We start from the raw sequence: 20399 nt of genomic DNA on the forward strand, positions 1-20399 counted from the left end.
TCCCAGCATCTTCACAGCTCTCAGCCTCTAGTCTGCAAGCCAAGCTCTGGCCTGAAGCCATCACTATAACAGATGATTCAGCAAATTAAACTGACTGTCAGTGGTGTCCTCTGCTGTTTTCAGTGTAACTCACTGAAAAAAAGTATTGTAAACCAACCAGTAAATCAGTTTAAATATATATTTAAAAACCCCAAACAAACATACATGTTTTTCATATATTTGGGCTACACATTTCGAAATACCGTAATTGTAATGAAGACAAAATTCTGATTTTACTACTTGTAATCTTTTTGTAGATATTTCAGATGCATATCCAAACTTCTGATTTAGCTGAAGTGTTGTCACCTTGAATACAGATATTCGGTATTACATCTAGTCCAAGCAAGTTCCAACATCACAATTCAAAAAAGGTGAGGAAGATAAGTGAATATTATTTTCCCCCCCTTTTTCAGAACAGAGCATCCATTCTGCATATTGGCTATGCTACTGTGAAATGAATTACCTACAATACCCGTCACAGCACATAGATGCTGCTGCTGCAAAGTTTTTCAAATTTAGTAAAACTAGGCAACAGCATCAGGTATTTAATTTTAATCCCAAGAATAGATACCAGCAATTATGATCAACAGCCTCATGAGATTGTTGCACTAACCAAAGAGATGTTATGCATACTTCCTTTCGCACCCCTTATATTTGGGCTGAGCTGTGAAGTTACAGGATCTGTTTATAAGAACTAGGAGCATATTTATTGCCCATGAAGCTATGGTGCAGGCATCATGAATGAATTAATAACACTTACTGCATGCAAGCCGACATTCCTCAGGGTAAAATTTGTTTAGTTCACTCAAGCATGTTTTTACTAGCTAAAATCATGCACATAGTTACCATGGATCATCTGATAAATAGTGATTTGTTAAAACACAATAACCATTTCACATTATTCCTTTTGCCAGAAACTAAGAGCCAAAGTTATGGCTCTCGCTGAAAAACCTGGCCTGTATTTAATGGGGGTGGGAGGAATCATCCTTATGCAGCCTGAAGGTAATTTTAAAATAACTTCTGTGTAAGAGTTAATATTTTTGAACAAAGACAACTGTGCTTCCTTGAAATAAGGCCTGTATTTTATACCAACCCATTCATATTACACATAAATACACAAATACCTGCATATACAACTATCTCTATACATAGTTAATATAAAATTTATATGCTGAATATATCATTTCATGCATTGAACAACTGAAATGAAGGCATACGGAAAAATCTAAGGAGCCATACAGATAAATCAATCTTGCATGGTCTTGAACTGAAAAGCAGCTCCCTGTAAAAGTTTAAAATACATTTTCTCTGATGCTTTTTTGATGAATGCAGTCCATATTGCCAAACAAAGCAAACACATTTACATCACTCTGCATTGCCAACAGAAGAAATGCATTGCTAGAATACTTTGTAAACTCTAACAATCCTAACAAATTCTAACAAAAAGGGAATTTAGGGAGTTTGTTTACTTATTTATTTAAATCATGAGAAGACAAATCTTTCTGTGAGAAACCTGACCTAGTAACCAACACCAAATAGCTACATTTCATTACACTAGTTGCAGTCATAAAGTTAAGTTTCTGTCTTACAGTAGAGTAACATTAATTGCACCCTATTTTAGGAAAAGCATTTTAGAGGATGGCATCTTCCCTAGTTATGAGGCAAGCTATTAAACAGACTGGCTGTCAAGTGATGCAAGAGGAATGTGTAAAAAGATACTCTTTCATCAAGTCCTTGCATTTACGCAGAACAAAATCCTGACAGATGGCCACTGACAATATTAAGCCTCTTAATAAACAGACAAATAAATGATCTGTGTAGGTAAAACCCCCACAATATATAAACACAATAAATACACAGAACTACAGAGATTAAGGCTGCAATACTAAACACTCAAGTTTATGAAATGGTAAAGTAAAAATTCACCTTTAAGTGAAGACTTAAAGTGACCTCTATACAGATGCTGCATTAATCTTATCTGATCATCTACGTAGAACACAGGACTGCTGCCTCAGGTGGATTGACAGCATTCAATTAGTGAGTAGCTAATTCAGTAATTTCAACATTTTATTCTCATTACTCATCATATAGTTCCACAGCCTTATTTATTGACTCCTAGGGCTATTCATGCTGCATTTAAAAAAGCAAAAGTTTGCATGTGCTCTTTTTTGCATCATGGCATTATTCAGTATTTCAAAGTAAAGCTCATGAGCTGAAGCAGCAGTGCTATGTGCCTATTTTATAAACAGAAAGCAGGAGAAAAGACTCCAACCCCAAACCAGAGGGTGTCTCAAACTAACCTAAACGGAATTAAACTGTCCACTACAGAAAGCATTCTATCACGGTTGGTTTCCTACACAGCAAATGTATTAACATATCCCCAGAGAAGCCACAAATCCAAAATAAATAGTATGTGATCACATAGCCATAGACTTTTCAATGCATAACTCACCTACATTATGTTACATATTAGTGAAATTGGCATTCCAATATTAATATTCTTTTTTTAGCCTATATGCATTTTTCAGGCCTTTAAGCATACCCCGGCAATTTCTGCTGCGAGGTACATCACACTGTTATACATATGACTAAATAGTTGAACCAGAAACTTTAAATGCATTTCTCCAGCCTCTCCCACTAGAATTATGGAAGTTACTGATAGTTGCTAGTGTTGATTCAATATAAAAAGCATTGGGCACACTCTCTGTTAGCTTCTCTGAGGAAAAGATGCATGAACTTGACAGAATTCTCAATAATTAGTCAACATTTCTGCTGATTTCTGGTCACATATTCGCCCCTCCAATTTGTATTTTTCCCAGTTCAGTCTTTTCTGGGTGTGTCTAACTTGTATCAGTCTTGCCATCTATCGCAACACTAAACATTCTTCAATATTTAACTCACTGTTTCCTGTTTTCTCTGGGTTTTCCCCAATTTAACCAAGCCACATCCTATTATCCATTTTGGTTCTTTATCCCAGGTTTGATTTGGGTTTTTTTGGCTTTTTTTTTTTTCATGTAGAATAGTCCTTCCCAAATGTATTTTTCTTTAGTGTCAAAGCAGTTTATTCTCAAACCTGTTCCAATCACAACCTTTTTGCTCCATCTATACATGCAAACTAATTAGTTCTCAATCTCACACCCGTTCACTAGATCTTTGGCCATCCCTTGCCTAAAACAAGGGAGCAGAGCTGGCAGTGGGGCTGGAACCATGTGCTGGTCTATGTAGTACTACAAGATGACTTGGGGAAATGAAACCTTGGTCCATCTCCAAGACAACCAGCACATCCCAAACAAGCAAACAAAAACATATGATAAAAAAATACTCCATTACCATTATTTTTTTTCTTAAAATGGTCTGGTTTGAAAGCCAAACTAAAGAATGTCCTTGTAAAGAACAAGGACAGCATTGGGACAGCTTTTCCTCCGTGCCCACCACACCAAATGAACAGTTTTTAAAACCATGAGCAATCTTTAGGATTAGGAAGGAGGCAGGCTATACCAACTCCTTCTCCTTCTGTAGTAAGTCCATGTAGTAACAGAGTTAATTATGAATGGCACTCATTCATATACAGAAACACAGCGCAGATTCAATCTCACAGTGTTTGTACTCTCTTCTCTTCCAGTACACAGAGTGAATGAAGTTCTAAACTAGCTGGCTACTTTATTGTATTATTCAGTGATTTTCAAAATTTCACTGGCACGTAGCAGAATCTAGAAGACTACAAAACATGTATGTTTCTTTAGCAGGGAAGAAGTGATCCTGGGAATAACTGCCCTAACATAGTATGTTACTCTTAGTCCTGACAAAAGAACAATTTTAAAAAAACAACTGAAGGTAGTGGATTAGACCATTTTCTCAAGTGTGGTTACAAAAAAAGTTATCTAAACTGTGTTACTTTTGATGGTCACCAGGTCAGAGGATTCAAATTAATTTGTATTTCAACAGAAAAATCTGAACTTTTCCTTAAATCCTGCTTTTAAAGTGTTGGGGATTTTTTTGGTGGTTTGGTTTTTCTTAGGCTTTTGGAGGTTTTTAATTCTTTTAATCTGGAATGCTCACACCAACTCATCACCAATCAGCTGAACAGCACAGTGGAGTTTTAGGAGAGTAAATCTATCAACACTGCTACTGTCAAAACTGATCTAAGGCCTCATTAATTTAGCAGAGTAAGACACCTACACGACAGACAGGACTCTTTAGAGCCTTGGTCATGAACCCACACTAACAAGGCAGCTATTCTGTTGAGTTGGATGTACTCTGCATACCCTTTGCTTAAAGCTTTTATTGAGATGAAACCTTATGTTGAAAGTAGATAAAACTTTTCAGGATAAGTATTCTGCACAGTTTTACATCTAATAGAGTCAAACATATTTCAGTTGTGACTGAAAGGAGTAAAAAAATAACTGCTAATTCAGCTACAGAAATCCTGATTGCTTGCTTTCCATTTTCCGTAATAGCTGCGCTGCTGCACCAAAACCCTTTTGCACATGTCAAGGCAACTACAGCAGACTGGCCCAGCATTGCTGAATGAAGTGACACTACATCAACGTGCTTCTTGATATCCTTGTCCTCAAGAAAAGTTAAAGAGAAGAAAAAAACTCACTGCAGTTTATTTTTTTTAAATATATTCCAAAATCTGAGACTTACATAAAACAAAGTATCAAGATTCCATGAAAGATTCTCTGAGATCATCCTGCACTGAAGCATCATGAGGGGAAAGTCTAGGTGTGCTCTGAGGTCAGGAGATAAATAATTAGGCTCAGACTTCCACATGGTTAAACGTTTTTACCAGTAAAAAAAAAATTGTAAGTGAATTTTAATTAAAACCTGTAATACAGTGTAATTTTGGATCCCAGCATCACTTAGAAAAATTCAAAATACTGTTTACATACCTCAGTAATTGAAACAAAAGCTGTGAAATGTATCAACTCATTTTAAAAAAATCCAAATCAAATTAAAAGGTAGTCAGAAGACTTCCAATGGTATATTAAGAAAAAAAATTACTGTATTCAAACTTACAGGGGTACTGGTGTTTTTTTGAAATTTTTTTGTTTGTTTATTTGTTTTGGTGTTGGGATTTTTTTTAACTGATAAGAAAAAAGGCTGCAGGTGCCTGAAGGCAAGTCTGTAATTGGCCCTCCTAATTCTGCATCAGTAATGCCAAAAGTTGTAAAATACCTACATTATGATTTATACCACTGGTTCCACTGTAAAAATGACTAAAACATATCAACCAGCAATTCATTTTCTTGTTATGGTCAAGACTCCTGAACAACGCAAGTAGAAACTCACCATATCTCAATTGCCTGCATTTACTAGTACAGAAATGCTTTCAAATCAACACTGGAGAATTGTAATTTCCAGCAGTACTAGTAAAGTGTTCAGATTGTTAATCTACAAATGAAAAATGTAAAGTGTATGGAACATTTCCTTTCTAGTCAGATAGGAGGTCTCAATGTCTATTATTACTCAAAGCAGAGAAAGCTCAGATCTGAAAGACTTTTCAGAAGGAATCTGAACCCATGGTCTGGCTAGACAGCCGATTTAATCTAACACTTGTTACCAAATGGGAGAATCTTGTTCTTTAGCCCCAGCTCCAAGCCACCTGGTCCTGTGCCCTCCTTTACAGTGTTTGTGGGTTTTATTGACCTGCTGATAAGCCGGTTCACCTCACTGAACAAGCAGGAATGTTTCTTTATTATTTTTCTGGACACAGAACCAGCAAAAGAAAAGCAGTGAGAGCTCCCTGTTGGAGTGGGGAGTCAACCCCCTTTATGTAACCATGAAGGATTAAGAGTGGCACAAACCACGAGCTATATTTTAATACCAGCAAACTAAACATTTCAGCTAAGGCTGAGCAGTTGCAGGAAGCACAATCCTGTAAAACCTGATGACATTTCTGACACTTGTTAAAAACTTCAGAACATGAACTAGTGAACTGAATTTGGAGACATCCCCATGGCAGCACTGTCCAGAAGACTGCTCAAGACTAATACAGACATTTTTAACCAAAGTGCCTATTAATGCTCCACATGTTGGGTGCTTCAGAAAGAGCTATCCAGGTAAAGAGTTCATCCATCAGATAAATTTTCTAGAGAAATGATTGCACCCCATTGTCAGGATTAACATACTCACTACTGTATCAAATAAGTGTGTTGATACTGTCCCCCTCATCTAAAAAGGCATCCCAAATAAAACTAAATCTTTAACTTTTCCATTTTGATAACCATTAGCACCCACAAGGAGTGCAAAACCTACAGATAACTGCTGAAGTCTTCCTACTGAAACCATTTCACTCAAGTCCTTACATAGCATACAGGCACGTATGACATCTTTACAATCTTTTGAAAAACTATGTTCAGTTTTAAGGTAACGTATGTTTTTTAAAAATCCAAAATGTATGAAAATAATGCAAAAGCACACACATACAAGGTGATTATACCTTTACTACAATTATTACAACTATTACGTTGTCATCTAAAATGCCATTTTGATGCAGCACAAGAATGCAAGCCACTCAAAAATTAAGAGGAGAAATAGCAATATTTTTGTAGCCTACTCTCTCTCTCTATATATATATATTAGTGTATGTATACACATATGCATCACATAAGATTCAACACTGCAAATTTAGCATCGTAGGCAGACACTAATGCAAAATTTAAGCCAAGCTTCCCTAAAACATCAAAACCTTATGGATCTCAAAAAACCAAAGTTTGATGGGAGGAGGAGAGGGAAAATCACAAAAAGTTAGAGAAAATGTTTGAGACTGCACATAATTTGAATAAAAAGTAAAACAACAATAATGGCTGAGATCTGACATACTGCAGCATGACTCCAGCTTCCTTGGCCTACATTAAGGAAGTTTGCTGCCCAGAGCGTGTATCTGACATGAATTTCACATTATCTTATTGGTGAGAACACAGTTTTATGAAATACATCTTTTTTCAAAGAATCTGAGTTAATACAGTGGATACTACCTGCTATTTCCCCAAATTCAGTGAGAAAAGACTAATAAGCACACAATCTCAAAATATATGTGTATATTTTTTAATTGTGGTGGCAAGCATTCATGCTAAGTAGAAGGTTCTATAGTAAACCTTATAAAACACTAATAAACCATAAAATCCAGCCCTGTGAGAAATGCGCAAGTTCAGAAGATTAATGATTTAAAGAAGAATCATTGAAAGGCCATCACAATTTCAGCTGCTGCACTTTAGTCCATTGCTCCCCTGCTGTCTAAATACATTGGTCTTCTCAATGCCTAGAGGAAGAAGATATCTTGCATGCTGTAAATCTGTATGAGCTCATGTATCAGGGTACTAACACGTGGAACAACTTAACATTATTTCAAAACTTGCTATTTATGACAAGCAGTTGCTTTTCACATGTATTCAAAATTTCAGGTTAGGTGTACTTATTGTATTTTAAAACGGCAAGAAAAACATTCTCAGGAAGATTCTCAGGTTAAAATTACTCTTAATTTGAACCACTGGTCTTAAAATATTGTAGAAATTGCTCACAATTGGAACATAGATGTTATTAAACTGCACCTAAGCCTTAGGCGAAGAGAATCAAGAGCAAGCATTAGTTGTTAACGGAAAACAAATCAGGTATATTTTTGAAGTATCACTGATAAGCTTGCCCACTATTTTCACTAACCTATAACTATGTAAAATGTCTCAGAACAGAAACCAAATTTTACTTTCAAGCATTGGAAAAATTTAACATATTTATAAGACTTTCCCATGTTTTAGAAATCAACCCACCCTCAAATAACAGCATTTTTTATAAGTACATTTTAGATGGCCTATGAAGACTTCACAAGAACAAGGATAGCTAAAGAAACCTCCCTTTAAGAGTGTATCTAGATTCTTTTTAAACCGGTGACCTAAAGAGTCACTGAAAGTTGGCTGGAAACAAAATTCAAGGAAACCACGAATAACAAGAACTTATCATTGACACTAAGCATTAGTTCAGGACTCACAAGACTAGCTGAGATACCAAAATGGTTTAAATTCTGAAATATTTCAGGTTGCATCAATTTCTTAAATAAAATACTGGATTTAAAGTTAAGACAAGCTGAAGGCTCTCCCATCTTCCCCAGCATTTCCAGACTATTTGTGTGAAGTCTAGACCCATGTAAGTCAACAAGCATTGAAATAGTATTTATTTCAAACCTTTCCAGATGAAAAGCCAACTTTATAAATATACAAAGCTGAACAACATCCAAAAGCAAGCTTATCTAGGAAGCTGAAAGTCATGAGTCAGAAGCTGTACAACAAAAGTTGGTTCTGAAAATTCTTGTACTTAACAACTGTCAGAGCACACACTGCTTCACCTTTGCTACAGACTTAAAAGCATGTGCTCCATGTTTGACAGCAATGCTGAGACCACGTGAAATACAATTTGGCTACAGTAAGCTCTGTCTCCCAGATGTCCAGCTGAAGGAATATCAACCATTTAACAAATTCTTATTAATTACCTACCTTGAACAGCAAACCTCAACAGAAAACGTCCATTATTGTTTTCAGGTGCTTGTAACTTGGAAATCAGTTTACAGTAGAGTATATTGCAAAGAAGTGACAACTTAGAGCCATCTAAACCACCATTTTTACAAACTCATTACCTTTAACATGACAACATAGCAGTTCAACAGTGATAACTGACATACAGAACAGCCTACTAGAACTCAGGAGCAATCTTCCCCCACTAACGCAGGTAAAACTTGCACTTATAGACATGGCAGGCACCTAACTCCATGGTGGTTAAGAAATGGATAACTAACATTTGCCTTAGTGCAGCTTCCACTTCAAGCCACAGTTTACGTTCTAACTGTAAAGAGCAATATGACTTTATCAAAAATAAGCCTTTTTTACTCATACTAAATTAGAGTCTGCCAATATGCAAGTCACATGAATAACCAAATAAAGTGAAGAATCTTGGACATTGTTATAAGCAACAAAATAAGAAGGTTAAGGGATTTGCTTCTTTTTTCCCCAAGGTTTTTGTTTTATGTGGTTTAAGCATGCTATGTTCAGTTTGAAACCTAGGAGCAGCTCCAAAATTGCCTATAAAAATACCGCCCTTTCCCCTACTTATTTTTTCAGAGGGAAATAAATAGCAAAGGGAACAAGTCTTTTTATCCTATGCAAAGATTCATAGGCCCTTCACGGTAACACTTTAACAATTATGAAGTTGTAACATGCATTCTTCCTCGTCACATACACACTACTGACTACCATGGGAAATTTGAAGAGCTAATTGTTAGTTCAATTCAGTTAATCAGATTTATACTTTTTAAACAGAAAAACATATGGACCAATGTTTTATCAATCACTTTTTGACTAGGTCTTAATGGTTATCATCCATGATATTACATAACTCAGGAACATTATTTTAAAGAGCACTTGGGGATGAATAGATACATTTTATTATTACCTACATATTCAAAATGGATTTCTATACATATTAACATGAGAAATCCAACATATTCCCAGGGTGTAGATGAACAAATTTTTATTCCATTTAGAATACCTGAAGCCACCAGAGTTAAAAGCCACAGAAACAGTATAGAAAGCTTATACAAAGTGTCACATTTTAAGATATCTGTCACTTGCTTGATGTAGAGGTTAAGCATGAGCATGAAAATGAATTACAATTAATTAGCTGAAATGTGAAAGACATTTTAAAGAAAAAAAATCCCCATTGTGTTTTGTTATTTTGGTTGTTTTTTTTTTTTAATCTGGTATAAATTAATCTTTAAGTAAAGCAAAGCTTTTCAGAGATTTCAAATAGCACAGAAAAACTCCGTATTTAGGACACAAGTTTATCACAATTTCAATACAATGGTTAGATACAGTTACACAAAACTAGTAATATGGACAAATCACATGTTTCAAATTCCTTTTTAACACCTACAAAGCTGAAGAAAATGAAAAAGCTTTGGAGAAAAGTTTTTAAGAAACAAGCAAGATTCAGAAGCTGGTTATCCTATGTACATCAGGGCATGACTACAAATCAGTCTTTAAATGATTTGCTGTTCAATTCTGTAACTTTACATTACTTTAGTCAAATACTCAGTAGCTGAATCACTGCTACAACTGAAAAATAAAGACACCTCCCCGATCTGAACTGACTTTAGAAAAGAAATTGGTAGACCTAGAATCAGTTACAACTCCATGCAGATTATTACAAAACTGATCCAATTTTTCATAGCTTTTCCTACACAGTTCCCTTATTAAAAGGGATGCAAAATAAGTCTGGATGTTTTTACAGTGCTTAGACTCATATATAATGCAAATCTGACCACCTTATCAGTACAGGGAAACTTCCACACACCCTTGATGTCCTCAGTCCATTTATTTTCCATAAATGTTTTTGTTGCATGTGTGCTTTGTTAACTACACATATTAATACCAGCTGAAAGCCAGAAACATCTTTAAGAGGTAAGCGTAAACATGTCTGCAGCAACATCTTGCATTGTATCATACTGTTTGACAGTTCTCCAAGGTTTTTTATATAGTCCAGAAGATGCAGACATATTTATATAAACAGGTTAAAAACCAGTCCACATCATTAGTTTTTCCTAGGTTCTTCACTTAAACACGGATCACTAAATCACAAGTTCAAATAGTAACTTTTATGGCCAAAGCAGTTCATTAAAGAATTTAAGATCAGGAAACAGAATAAAAGAATTGATTTTATGATACATTTATTACAGGGGAAAAAACACCTAAGAGGTTTAAGCAATTTTACAATAAAAATTGCACAGCTTTTTGCTAACTGAGTTTGCTATAGTTTATCAGCTTGGTTGGCTGACTGCTTTCAAGTATATGAGATTTTACTAATCTAATTTCATAAAAATCTATGAAAGACTATAATCACCTGGGCTTTCAAACAAATAACTTGTTTTCTAGCACGTAGGCCACAGAACAAGCCTCCTTGTTTGTTAAAGCATAAAAAGCCATATACACACAGAGCACTGCCAGAAAGATTCAGTTTAAATATTCTGCAGCCATTCAGTTCTTTTAACAATATGTAGTTGCTGTACCAAACAATAAAAATAATAGTAAAAGAATAGTGGTGGTGAATGTGTATGCCAAGCATTCAGACAACCGGTAAGTAACTGAGGTGATAGCAGTGGGGAAGTTACTGTAGCAGCACATAGGAAGATTTTCAGCTTATGAAATGGCTTAAAATACACATTTTTTAGTGAAAACAAATAGTCTTGTAAGTCCCACTCAGAGAAACAAGTAATCAGCTTGAAAAGAGGATGGAAAAAAGGCAGAGATATATACGCTTACAATGACCCTACATGTTCTGTACATTACGGCATCTGAACTAGAAAGCAGGAAACACAACTTTGTTGTATTTCACCACAAAGAAAGTCCTCTTGGAAACACAAAAAGGTGGAACAATTCCAACCCTTTGTTCAATTTTTCTCTCACACATGGAAAACAAACTCTGAATAAGATTAATGCAGTCACAAATAAAGAGCTTCAGACACTCCCGGCAAGTTGCTACTTCACAAATGGATTATTTGTGATTGCACAGCTCAGAGTTAAGATATCTATCTAAAACTTAAGATAGTTTAAGGCTTATTCCCTCCAGTCTTGTAATGTACTCGCTGCTGCAGGAACAGGATTTTCCTCAAACCTTTGATGGTGTGCTGGTATCACCACTAACTATAATACATACAGTTTACAAATCACGAATGCTTCAGAGGCAAGAAACTAAGACAACACATGCAAGAAGTGCTAGCAATGCTTTCCTGAGTTACAGAGCCAGCTAAAATAGAGCCACATCTATTTTGACATAACTCTTCATCTGGAACTTCTAGTGAGAAGTAATATGGTCCTTATATCTGTACATAGATGAAGAAACAAATGCTGGTAAGCACTCAAAACCCTCTGCAGATATATGTATGTATGAGGAAGTATGATAAACACACACAGGATGTTAGTAAGAGAGATGCACAGATTATGTATCCAGAACCTGAAAGCTTCTTTATTTGAGCTTTGTAAGATAGACGATGGTGAACTCAATGGGGTTTTCCGATTTGTTTTTTTCCTTTTAGAATTTAATTGTGGGAATTCTGGCAGGATTGCTCTTAAGTGCAACAAAATTTCAGCCATTTAATCAAAAATGCTATCAATACTGCCATTTATACCAGCTCCACAGCATATCAAATACAAGCATTTCAGTAAATAGGGATGACTCTACATAACGTATCCCAGATAATCGTGGATAATGCTCCACTTCCAGTCATTGTTGCCTGAAGTAAGTTTAAGGGTAAGTCCTCAAATACAAGCCCAAAAGAACTACAGAAACCCGTAAGAGCTTGTCAATCCAACTACAATCAACTGAAAATCATAAAAACAACCAACACCCAAACAATAAAGCGAAGAAACTCAACCCCCCCAAACTCAAAACAACATTAACAACAAAAACTAGCACCAAAAAACAAACCCAAACAAAAAAAACCCTAAAACCCCACACCCCAAAAAGATTGTTTTTCCTCATTACTAGAAGGAATATTTTCAGTACATTCAGAAATATGTTGGACTCTTCCTTTGTCTTTCACTTAATTCTTGATGATTTCTCAAGAGCGTTACTTATTCTATATTTTTCTTATGATATCTAGGTAATGTTTTGCTCTACACTTTCAGTCAGCTTCTTACATTGGAAATGGTTTTTTCTAGAATACCTTGCACAATTGTAAATAGTAAAACATTGCTATCTGTCCTAATTATCTGAATTAGGAATGTGGTTCACTAAGACTATGTAATCAAGCACAATTTTTTTTCTTAAATTAACATCTCTCCTAAAATACAAACCCAGAAGCAATATATTAAAAAAATCCAACACCAATGAACTTTCAAGAAAGAAGTTAAGCAAGTATACATCCTGTAGAACTTACGCCTATGAACATTTTTCAAAGCTAAACTCAAAAGTTCGAATAAAAATTAAAATAAAAATTAAGGCCTAGAGAGATCACACATTATTAATACACAAACTGTAGACATAGTAGGAGTCCAGACTGTTAGGAGACTATTATTTTGCATGTGTTCTACAACCCACCAAAAGCCTTACCACTGTATTTGTTACTCACAAATGTAAACCAAAGGAAACTTATAGTAGTTCAAAGGATATTTGAAGGCAAAGATCATAAAAGTCTTTGATAGCTCTGCTTTGTGCAAAGTAACAGTAAATAACCTCAATAAATAAATACTGCATCAACTGAGAAACTAGCAAGTTCAGGTAGTTAAAGGATCATGGAATGAAACACAAAACCCTCAGCCAAGTGCAGCTCAGGCTTACTGTCTTTGCTGCAGCCCACATGCTGATACCATAAAAGTTTAGCTACTCCTACAGCATCTCAACCAAGTCAGTAGTTTTGCCGTTAGAATCACAGATCCTGTTGGCTCAGAGCGTTTTGCAGGAGCCAGATGACATCAAGTCACAATACCTGAACTTACATGAAGTAAATTCAATTTAATTTACTTGTAAATTTACTTGAAGTAAATTCAGAAAGACTTACCTATTTGTACTTGTTCTGGCTGGCTCAATGATACAAATGCAGACGTATCATCAATCCATGAAACCTGAATGTTACCTAGAAAAAGCAAAAGAAATGATTATGACTATTTTTATCTTAGGCTCAGTCACAGATTTTATCTGATGTGCCATGACATAAAAGAAAGTAGTCAACTAAGAGGAATTTCACCTGAGAAGGCTTTTGTCCACTGTAAAGGCACGCAGTTGTACATGAGCCTGGAACTGTGCAGAAAGCAGTGACTGTTAGGGCTGCATATGCATCCTGTATATTCTTAGAGCGAATAAAGTAAGGACCAAAAAGAAAGAGACGCATCTAATACCTTTTTCACTCCGAGGGTATTCTTCTGCTTCTTCATAGCTTTTTTTTAAAATTAAATATAAATCTTGTAACAATTCAAGTAATCTTAGGGCTTTTTTAGTCCTCCCTTCAGCCGTTCTATATAATTCTACAACAAAAATTCAAGCAATTTTTTCTGGGAAATTTCAGCTCTGTACTAAAAAGTTGTGTTCTAAAATCTATCCATCCTTCAGAACTGCAGTATTTCCTAAAGACACAGCATGGACAAGCTCCAGTTACTACTCACTGTTCCTTTACTACTACAAACACCCAAGATAAGAAATTCCAATAGCAGGTGAGCTGGGGACAACCACTGATCACACAAGTGACGAACTCCAGTTACTGCAACACTCTAAATCTTCAGACTGGTTTGTTTGCAACCCACTATAAAATATTTCCTGGATGTGCAATGAAAACTTGAGTAAATATAAGAACAAATGCACAAAATCATGGACCTCATTTCGAAGCTGTTACAATGGAACAGTGACTAGAACCAAGTTCCTCCATGCATTAAGCAGTTAGTACATTTTCTATGTGAATGGCTTAAAACGTCACACAGCGCTAAAAGAGCTCATAATCAAGCAAAAGTGGAGGAAAGGATTCCATTCCAGACACAAGGTCTTATTGTAGTCTGAAATCCATTTACAACTCCTGTTATCACCTAAGTGCTCTACTGTTAGTACAATTCAGATATTGAAAACTGGTGCAATTTTTTTCAGGTAGACTAGGAAATCAACTTATATACATCATTACACCACCATTTAACCTTCAGACATTACAAGGTTAAAAACAATGATGCAAAATGCTTAAAATACATTATTTTGAGATCTTTAATCTATTTAAATGCAATTTAGCCTACAGGTTGCAGGATTATAGCAGTCTCTTCTGCAATCCAGTCACATAATAAACAGATTTTCTAATTATAAATAATAAAAGCCTAGTTAGATTTAGTTTGCATGCTATACATTTGAGTAGCTATTTAGGATGTTAAGTTATAATTATTTTGATCATCAAAACCATAATTAATTCAGTATGGTTATTGACATTTCCCTATACTAAGGGCCTAAGGTTGCTATTAAGAAAAGCCTACACTGGGAAGTCAAAAGTTAGAATTTCTTTAAACACCCTGTAGCAAAAATAAATTAATTTCTAATAATTCAATCTTCGAAGAACATAGATTTTTGCTGACTACAGGTAAGGGCCATTACTGTAGGGAGAACATGCTTTTGGCAGGACACAACATTTCACAACACGGGAAAAGCCCAAGATGATTTATGATTGCAACTCAAAATTGTAGTAGTGCATTATGTAGGGCCCCAACACTGAGCCTCCTTTAAATATTAGAAGTAACTGCACAATTTAATATTGTTCTGAGTGCATTGACAAGTTATTGTTCTGAATTTCTTTGTGTATCAAGTGCTCCTTTTCGGCATTACTAATTACAAATTTTTCTAAGTAATTATTGAGACACCCAAGACCACACTCTTCTGTAATTGTTCAACATGGAAGGGATGCCCAGATTTTGTCCCTTCTGTCCCTTTCCTACATACATAGTTAATTATTTTCCTATCTACCCTGAATAGACCAAAAGAAAGATCAGAAAGAAAATTTCTCCTGAAAATCTTGCAATTGTGCCCTTAAGAGTAAAATATTAGAGGATCAGAGATGGGATAAAATCTCCTGAAGGAGTTCACCTACTACTCAGGCGGCCTTTAGTGCCCAGATTGTCACTAAGTACCAATTACAAATAAATAAATAAAAATCCAACCCACTGATGGCACATCGTTTCAGTATCAGCTGCTTATTCATTGCTGCAGAAAGGCTGCTGCACTCTAAATGACTTTGGTATTTTAGATAATCAAGGGTTTCAATACCTGCCAACATATGCTGCTTTTCTACTCAGATTTATATATTTTAAATACACAATTTCAAGAACTAGTCAAATATTAAGTAGTGCACTCTGAGCTGCAATCTGAAGAGAAGTACAACAAATGCTTTTGCGCAATTCTCCGCACTTAAAATACACTTTTTTCAGACTGTCACATTTCATTATTATTAAGAAATGAGAGACAAGGTAAATCAATTAGATCATTCAGCAGTATTGTTAAGCACTCAGTAAATATTGTGCATTTCAGAAGTAAGGTGAAAGTGCAACAAAGATGTGAAAATCATATGCATCTGCACTTGAAGTACAATATTTAGCAATCAACACAGCTGCACGCCAGCTTACTTGAAGGCTTACCCAAATAAGCCATATACAGCAATGTAAGAGTACCAGCACTAGAGAAATAAAATAGAACACTTCTCTCTCTACACTTCCAAAATAGATCAAATGTCTTCAATACTTTGAAGAACACCATTGTTAGCCTGTATGAGCCTGTCTATTTGCTACCACGTGCAATGTCAAAAAACGTCCCTTGCAAATAAAGGGTAATGTGAAAAATCATCAAGTGAAATAAAACATCTTCACCCAAATAAGAATAGATGAAAATCTGATCTGTTGCTTCTGAGATGAAGGTGCAAAGTAACTTGCTCTTTTCTACAATTAAATTTGGAAATTCTCTCTATATAAACACAAATATGCCAACAACACTGAATTCCACAGGACAAAATAATACTGATGGATTAGGTCATTCAAACAGATTTTCCTTCAGTTTTTATACCACAATGACCAAAACTATAGAAAAGCTTCCGTGTAAGAGACTAAGTATACTAGGACTCAGCCTTCAATAGAAAATTCTAAGGAAGACACCTATACAAGTCTACAGGGAACACATGAGAACAGAAATTATATGAAAGAAGTGCAGAGGGGATTCACTATTTTACTATAAAACAACTAAGGGACATGTAATAAAATATACAGATGTTTTAAAACCAAAATAATTTTTCACATAATGCTTAACTGCAATTAGGGAACTGCCACCAAGTGCTGTGGATGACAAGACTATACATATGGGATAAAGAATGATTTTAGATTGACTTACAGAAAGCTGTCAAAGTCTCCAACTAAAAGACACAAGTGTGACCTCTAGCTCACGAGTCCCTATGTTATAGATTGCTAGAAGGCAGGAAAGTTGCTTTACTTCCATTCTGTTCTTACACATTTCCTACACTACTGTTAGGGGCAATTAGACAGCATAGATATTAGGACTCCATGGACCTTCATTTAACAAAAAATTTTATTAATATATTCCATTTTTTTACAATTAAAAAAAATTACCCCATTGACACCATGATAGGATTGCTAACAGCTTCTGGACACCAGCTGCATCAGACAATAGAAACAGTTGAAGCAGCTATTAAACACAAACAATATTCTCCCGGTGAGTAATTGAGAAGGGTTAACAGAGCTTCCACCTTTCTGGCAGGAAGACAGAGTACAAAGAAAGCAAGAACAGCTGAAGGAAACATTGGCATGAGAAGAAGGAGGAAAGGCCAGAAACGCACAGAGAAAAAATAGGATTAAAAGTTTAAAACTCCCACAGAAACAAAAGAAACAACCAAAAAACACCACAAACCAAAAAAAAACAACACTCAAAGTTACGTGTCTATATGAACATGAGCTTAGAAAAATATTTAATATATATAGTGTGCTAGAAGTTTTCCTTAAACTAGACTGTCACCTTTGAAAGGGACATTTATCTAGCTCCACTTTTTTTTTTTTTTAATTCTTGAAGGAAAATTTAAGCAGTGAGTTTGTAGCACAGGGGTTAACAGGAACAGTCATAGTATATGGAACTTGTGAGTGAGTCTCAAAAATGTGTTTAAGAGTCACTGAAAACTCATCTATATAGTAGCTTGGACTACTAGAACAAGATTTAAATACACAAAGGACCGATTGCATTTTTAAAGTAATTTATGCATCTTCAAGATCACCTCTGATTCCGTGAACTACACCAGCATTCACCTCCCTCTTAAAGACAACTCACATTCTCACAAAATACAACACACAGTTTTGACTCCACTCACTTGGAAAATTTTTAACTAGTATTTTTTATAATAGTTTGATATTACTTTTTTTTTAATGCCCAGAGACATTCATTTCAGTAGAAATGAAGATTATACACAAAAACTGTATTCTAGCAAATACTATTTTAATACCTTCATATTTCACATCAGCATGACCAGAACAAAGCCACAAATGTAAGAATTTAAAGAAAGTAAGTGTTCTAAAAGACTGCAGAGTACTGCAAGTTCTTGTACAGTGAAACTACATTCACCCATGAGACTATAAAAACATCTTGCACGAACAGGTGTCTGCTTGGTATGCATGCAGCACTGAAAGACTTCAGAATTATGAACACCCCTTCTAGAGTAGCAAATGTAAAACAGTTCCAAGTCTGACACTGCAGCCCCTTCAGCTGTTTCACTGCTTTCATTAGAAGCTTCATGGAAGATTACAACTCTGCTTCAATTCATACTAAGCTAAACCAGAATCAAAATAAGTTTTCTATAAAGTCCAATTAATGTTGCTATTCAATTTAACAAGTGATCTATTGATTTTTAATCCAGGTAAAAGCTTTATTTTAAAACATTTTTGTTTAACTTGTATAATAAACTGGGATAATTCATGTCTGTTAGTGCCTTGGTTTTTCTGGCTTTTGGCAAATCACTTAACCTCAACATTGCACCACACTCTCTGTCCAGCTACAACTGAAAAAGCATGGGTACTCCTGGAAGCTGGAAGGAATAACCTGCAGCTTGTTTTGAGATACCATGGCACTAAGACCTAAAACAAAATATAGATTAAGTACTACCCAAATATGAGGGGTTTGTAAATCCACATATGAAAACATTCAGCTCTGAAATCTGGAGAAGTGAGAGAAATGGGAATTTCAAAATTTTATACTATTTTTGAGCTGTGTAAGCGTGACCCCTGGTGGTAGTGATCTCTGCTTGCGTTTCATAAAATGAGAAAAATGACATGGCTGAGTCTTTAAAAGCCTATAGAAACAATGTCCAAACCGTGTTGTTTCTTACCCCTGTGACAGCAACTCTGGAATGATCTCATTAACTTTCTACATGCTCACATTCTATATTTCCCAATGGGGAATATTAAATCCCATCCAGCATTACACCAGCATCATGCTGCAGTACAGATCAAAGTGTCAGAAGGAACTGAGAGAATTTTACATAGGTCCAGAGACCCTGCACAGACTACCAAGTCATAATTCTACGTGAAGAGGAGAACAGTACCATTCTATAAACTAGCGTGGTGATCCACAGCAAGCACAGGAGCGACAATACCGAGCATGCTTCCATCCTTTTACTAGTTATTAAACGTCCTTATGGATACCACAGCAATCATTTCAATGGAGGTTATGTTCAAGTTTGCCCTGAATCCATTTGCCACCCTACAACTCTAACTTAAGTTGTTAAGTGTGGTACATTACTTTGATACAACTCCAGTACACTGATCAAGTCCTAGCTAAACAGACACCTCTTCATTTACTTGTCTCCAAAAGGGAAAGGGTTATTTCATAAGAGAGCCACCTAGTCACTTATCTGCTTAAAAACACACATAAAAATACCCACAGTTTTTACAGTGGTTATACTCTAATGGATAAAATTGGTACTGGGACTTTTAAGTAAAATGGGAGGGCAGGAAAAAGAGGAAACTACAGTGCCAAGCAGAAAATTTTTAGGAACAGGGAACTTACCAATCTAGTCATACATGCTCTGCTTAGAGCTGCCAAGACTAATGTACTATAAAGCATTATAATCCATTCAATAAAAAAAAAAAATAAATACAATTTTCTAAAATTGCTTAATACCAGAAATAAAAGGCAGACCCTCATCTTCCTCCCCCTTTCAGCTGCTCCCCTACCTGCATCGCTTTCAAAACCTGCTGGATCCTCCCAACTGGGTCCGCACCCTCCTCTCCACACCAGCCCACCAGGCAGGACCAGCATAAAGGCCACTTCTATGGCACCCCCAAGTGCCAGTTTTTTCCCACTACTCGTGAATGGCTGGTGCTGGAGATCTGGTAGAGCCCAAAGGCACAGGTCCTAAGTGCCAAAAAGGACCTCAAAAAGGACCTCAAAGCTGCTGTCCCTGCCCCCTTTGGCAATACAGGAAATCCATATAGCTTAGATGGGTGGCAATTTTTTTCAAATGACAAAGTGATCCCCCCCCAAATAAACACTTTGGTAAATAGCTTTAAAAAAAAAAAAAAACAAAAGGAAAAAGAGGGAGCTATTTCCTGATAAAATCCTTATTACAGAATTTGAGGAAGACAAGATGCATAGATATTTATTAATACCTAATATTTAATAAGAAATAAATATTTCAGTAACATAAGTATTCCAAGAAAATATTTCTGGAAATCATGCAAAAAGTTATTAATATAAGAGTAATTATTATTTTACATTAGATGTTTTAAGAAATGAAAAGAAGTTACCTCTTCGGAGAAAAAAAAAAAGCGGGGGGGGTAGGAGGTAAAAAGCCTTACTGCAAAATTCTT

At 35.6% G+C, this 20399-nt stretch overlaps 1 protein-coding gene across 4 annotated transcripts in view; it reads right to left on the minus strand.

Moving 5' to 3' along the window:
- PARN (poly(A)-specific ribonuclease) overlaps positions 1–20399 on the minus strand; it is a 60360-nt gene that overhangs the window by 10010 nt on the left and 29951 nt on the right. For all 4 annotated transcript variants that reach the window (XM_056335485.1, XM_056335486.1, XM_056335490.1 and 1 more), the window contains exon 21: positions 13583–13657. In XM_056335485.1, the coding sequence (XP_056191460.1) occupies positions 13583–13657 (75 nt within the window). The remainder of the gene's footprint in view (positions 1–13582; positions 13658–20399) is intronic.

Source organism: Falco biarmicus, chromosome 4, assembly GCF_023638135.1.
Source record: "Falco biarmicus isolate bFalBia1 chromosome 4, bFalBia1.pri, whole genome shotgun sequence".
NCBI classification, from domain to species: domain Eukaryota; kingdom Metazoa; phylum Chordata; class Aves; order Falconiformes; family Falconidae; genus Falco; species Falco biarmicus.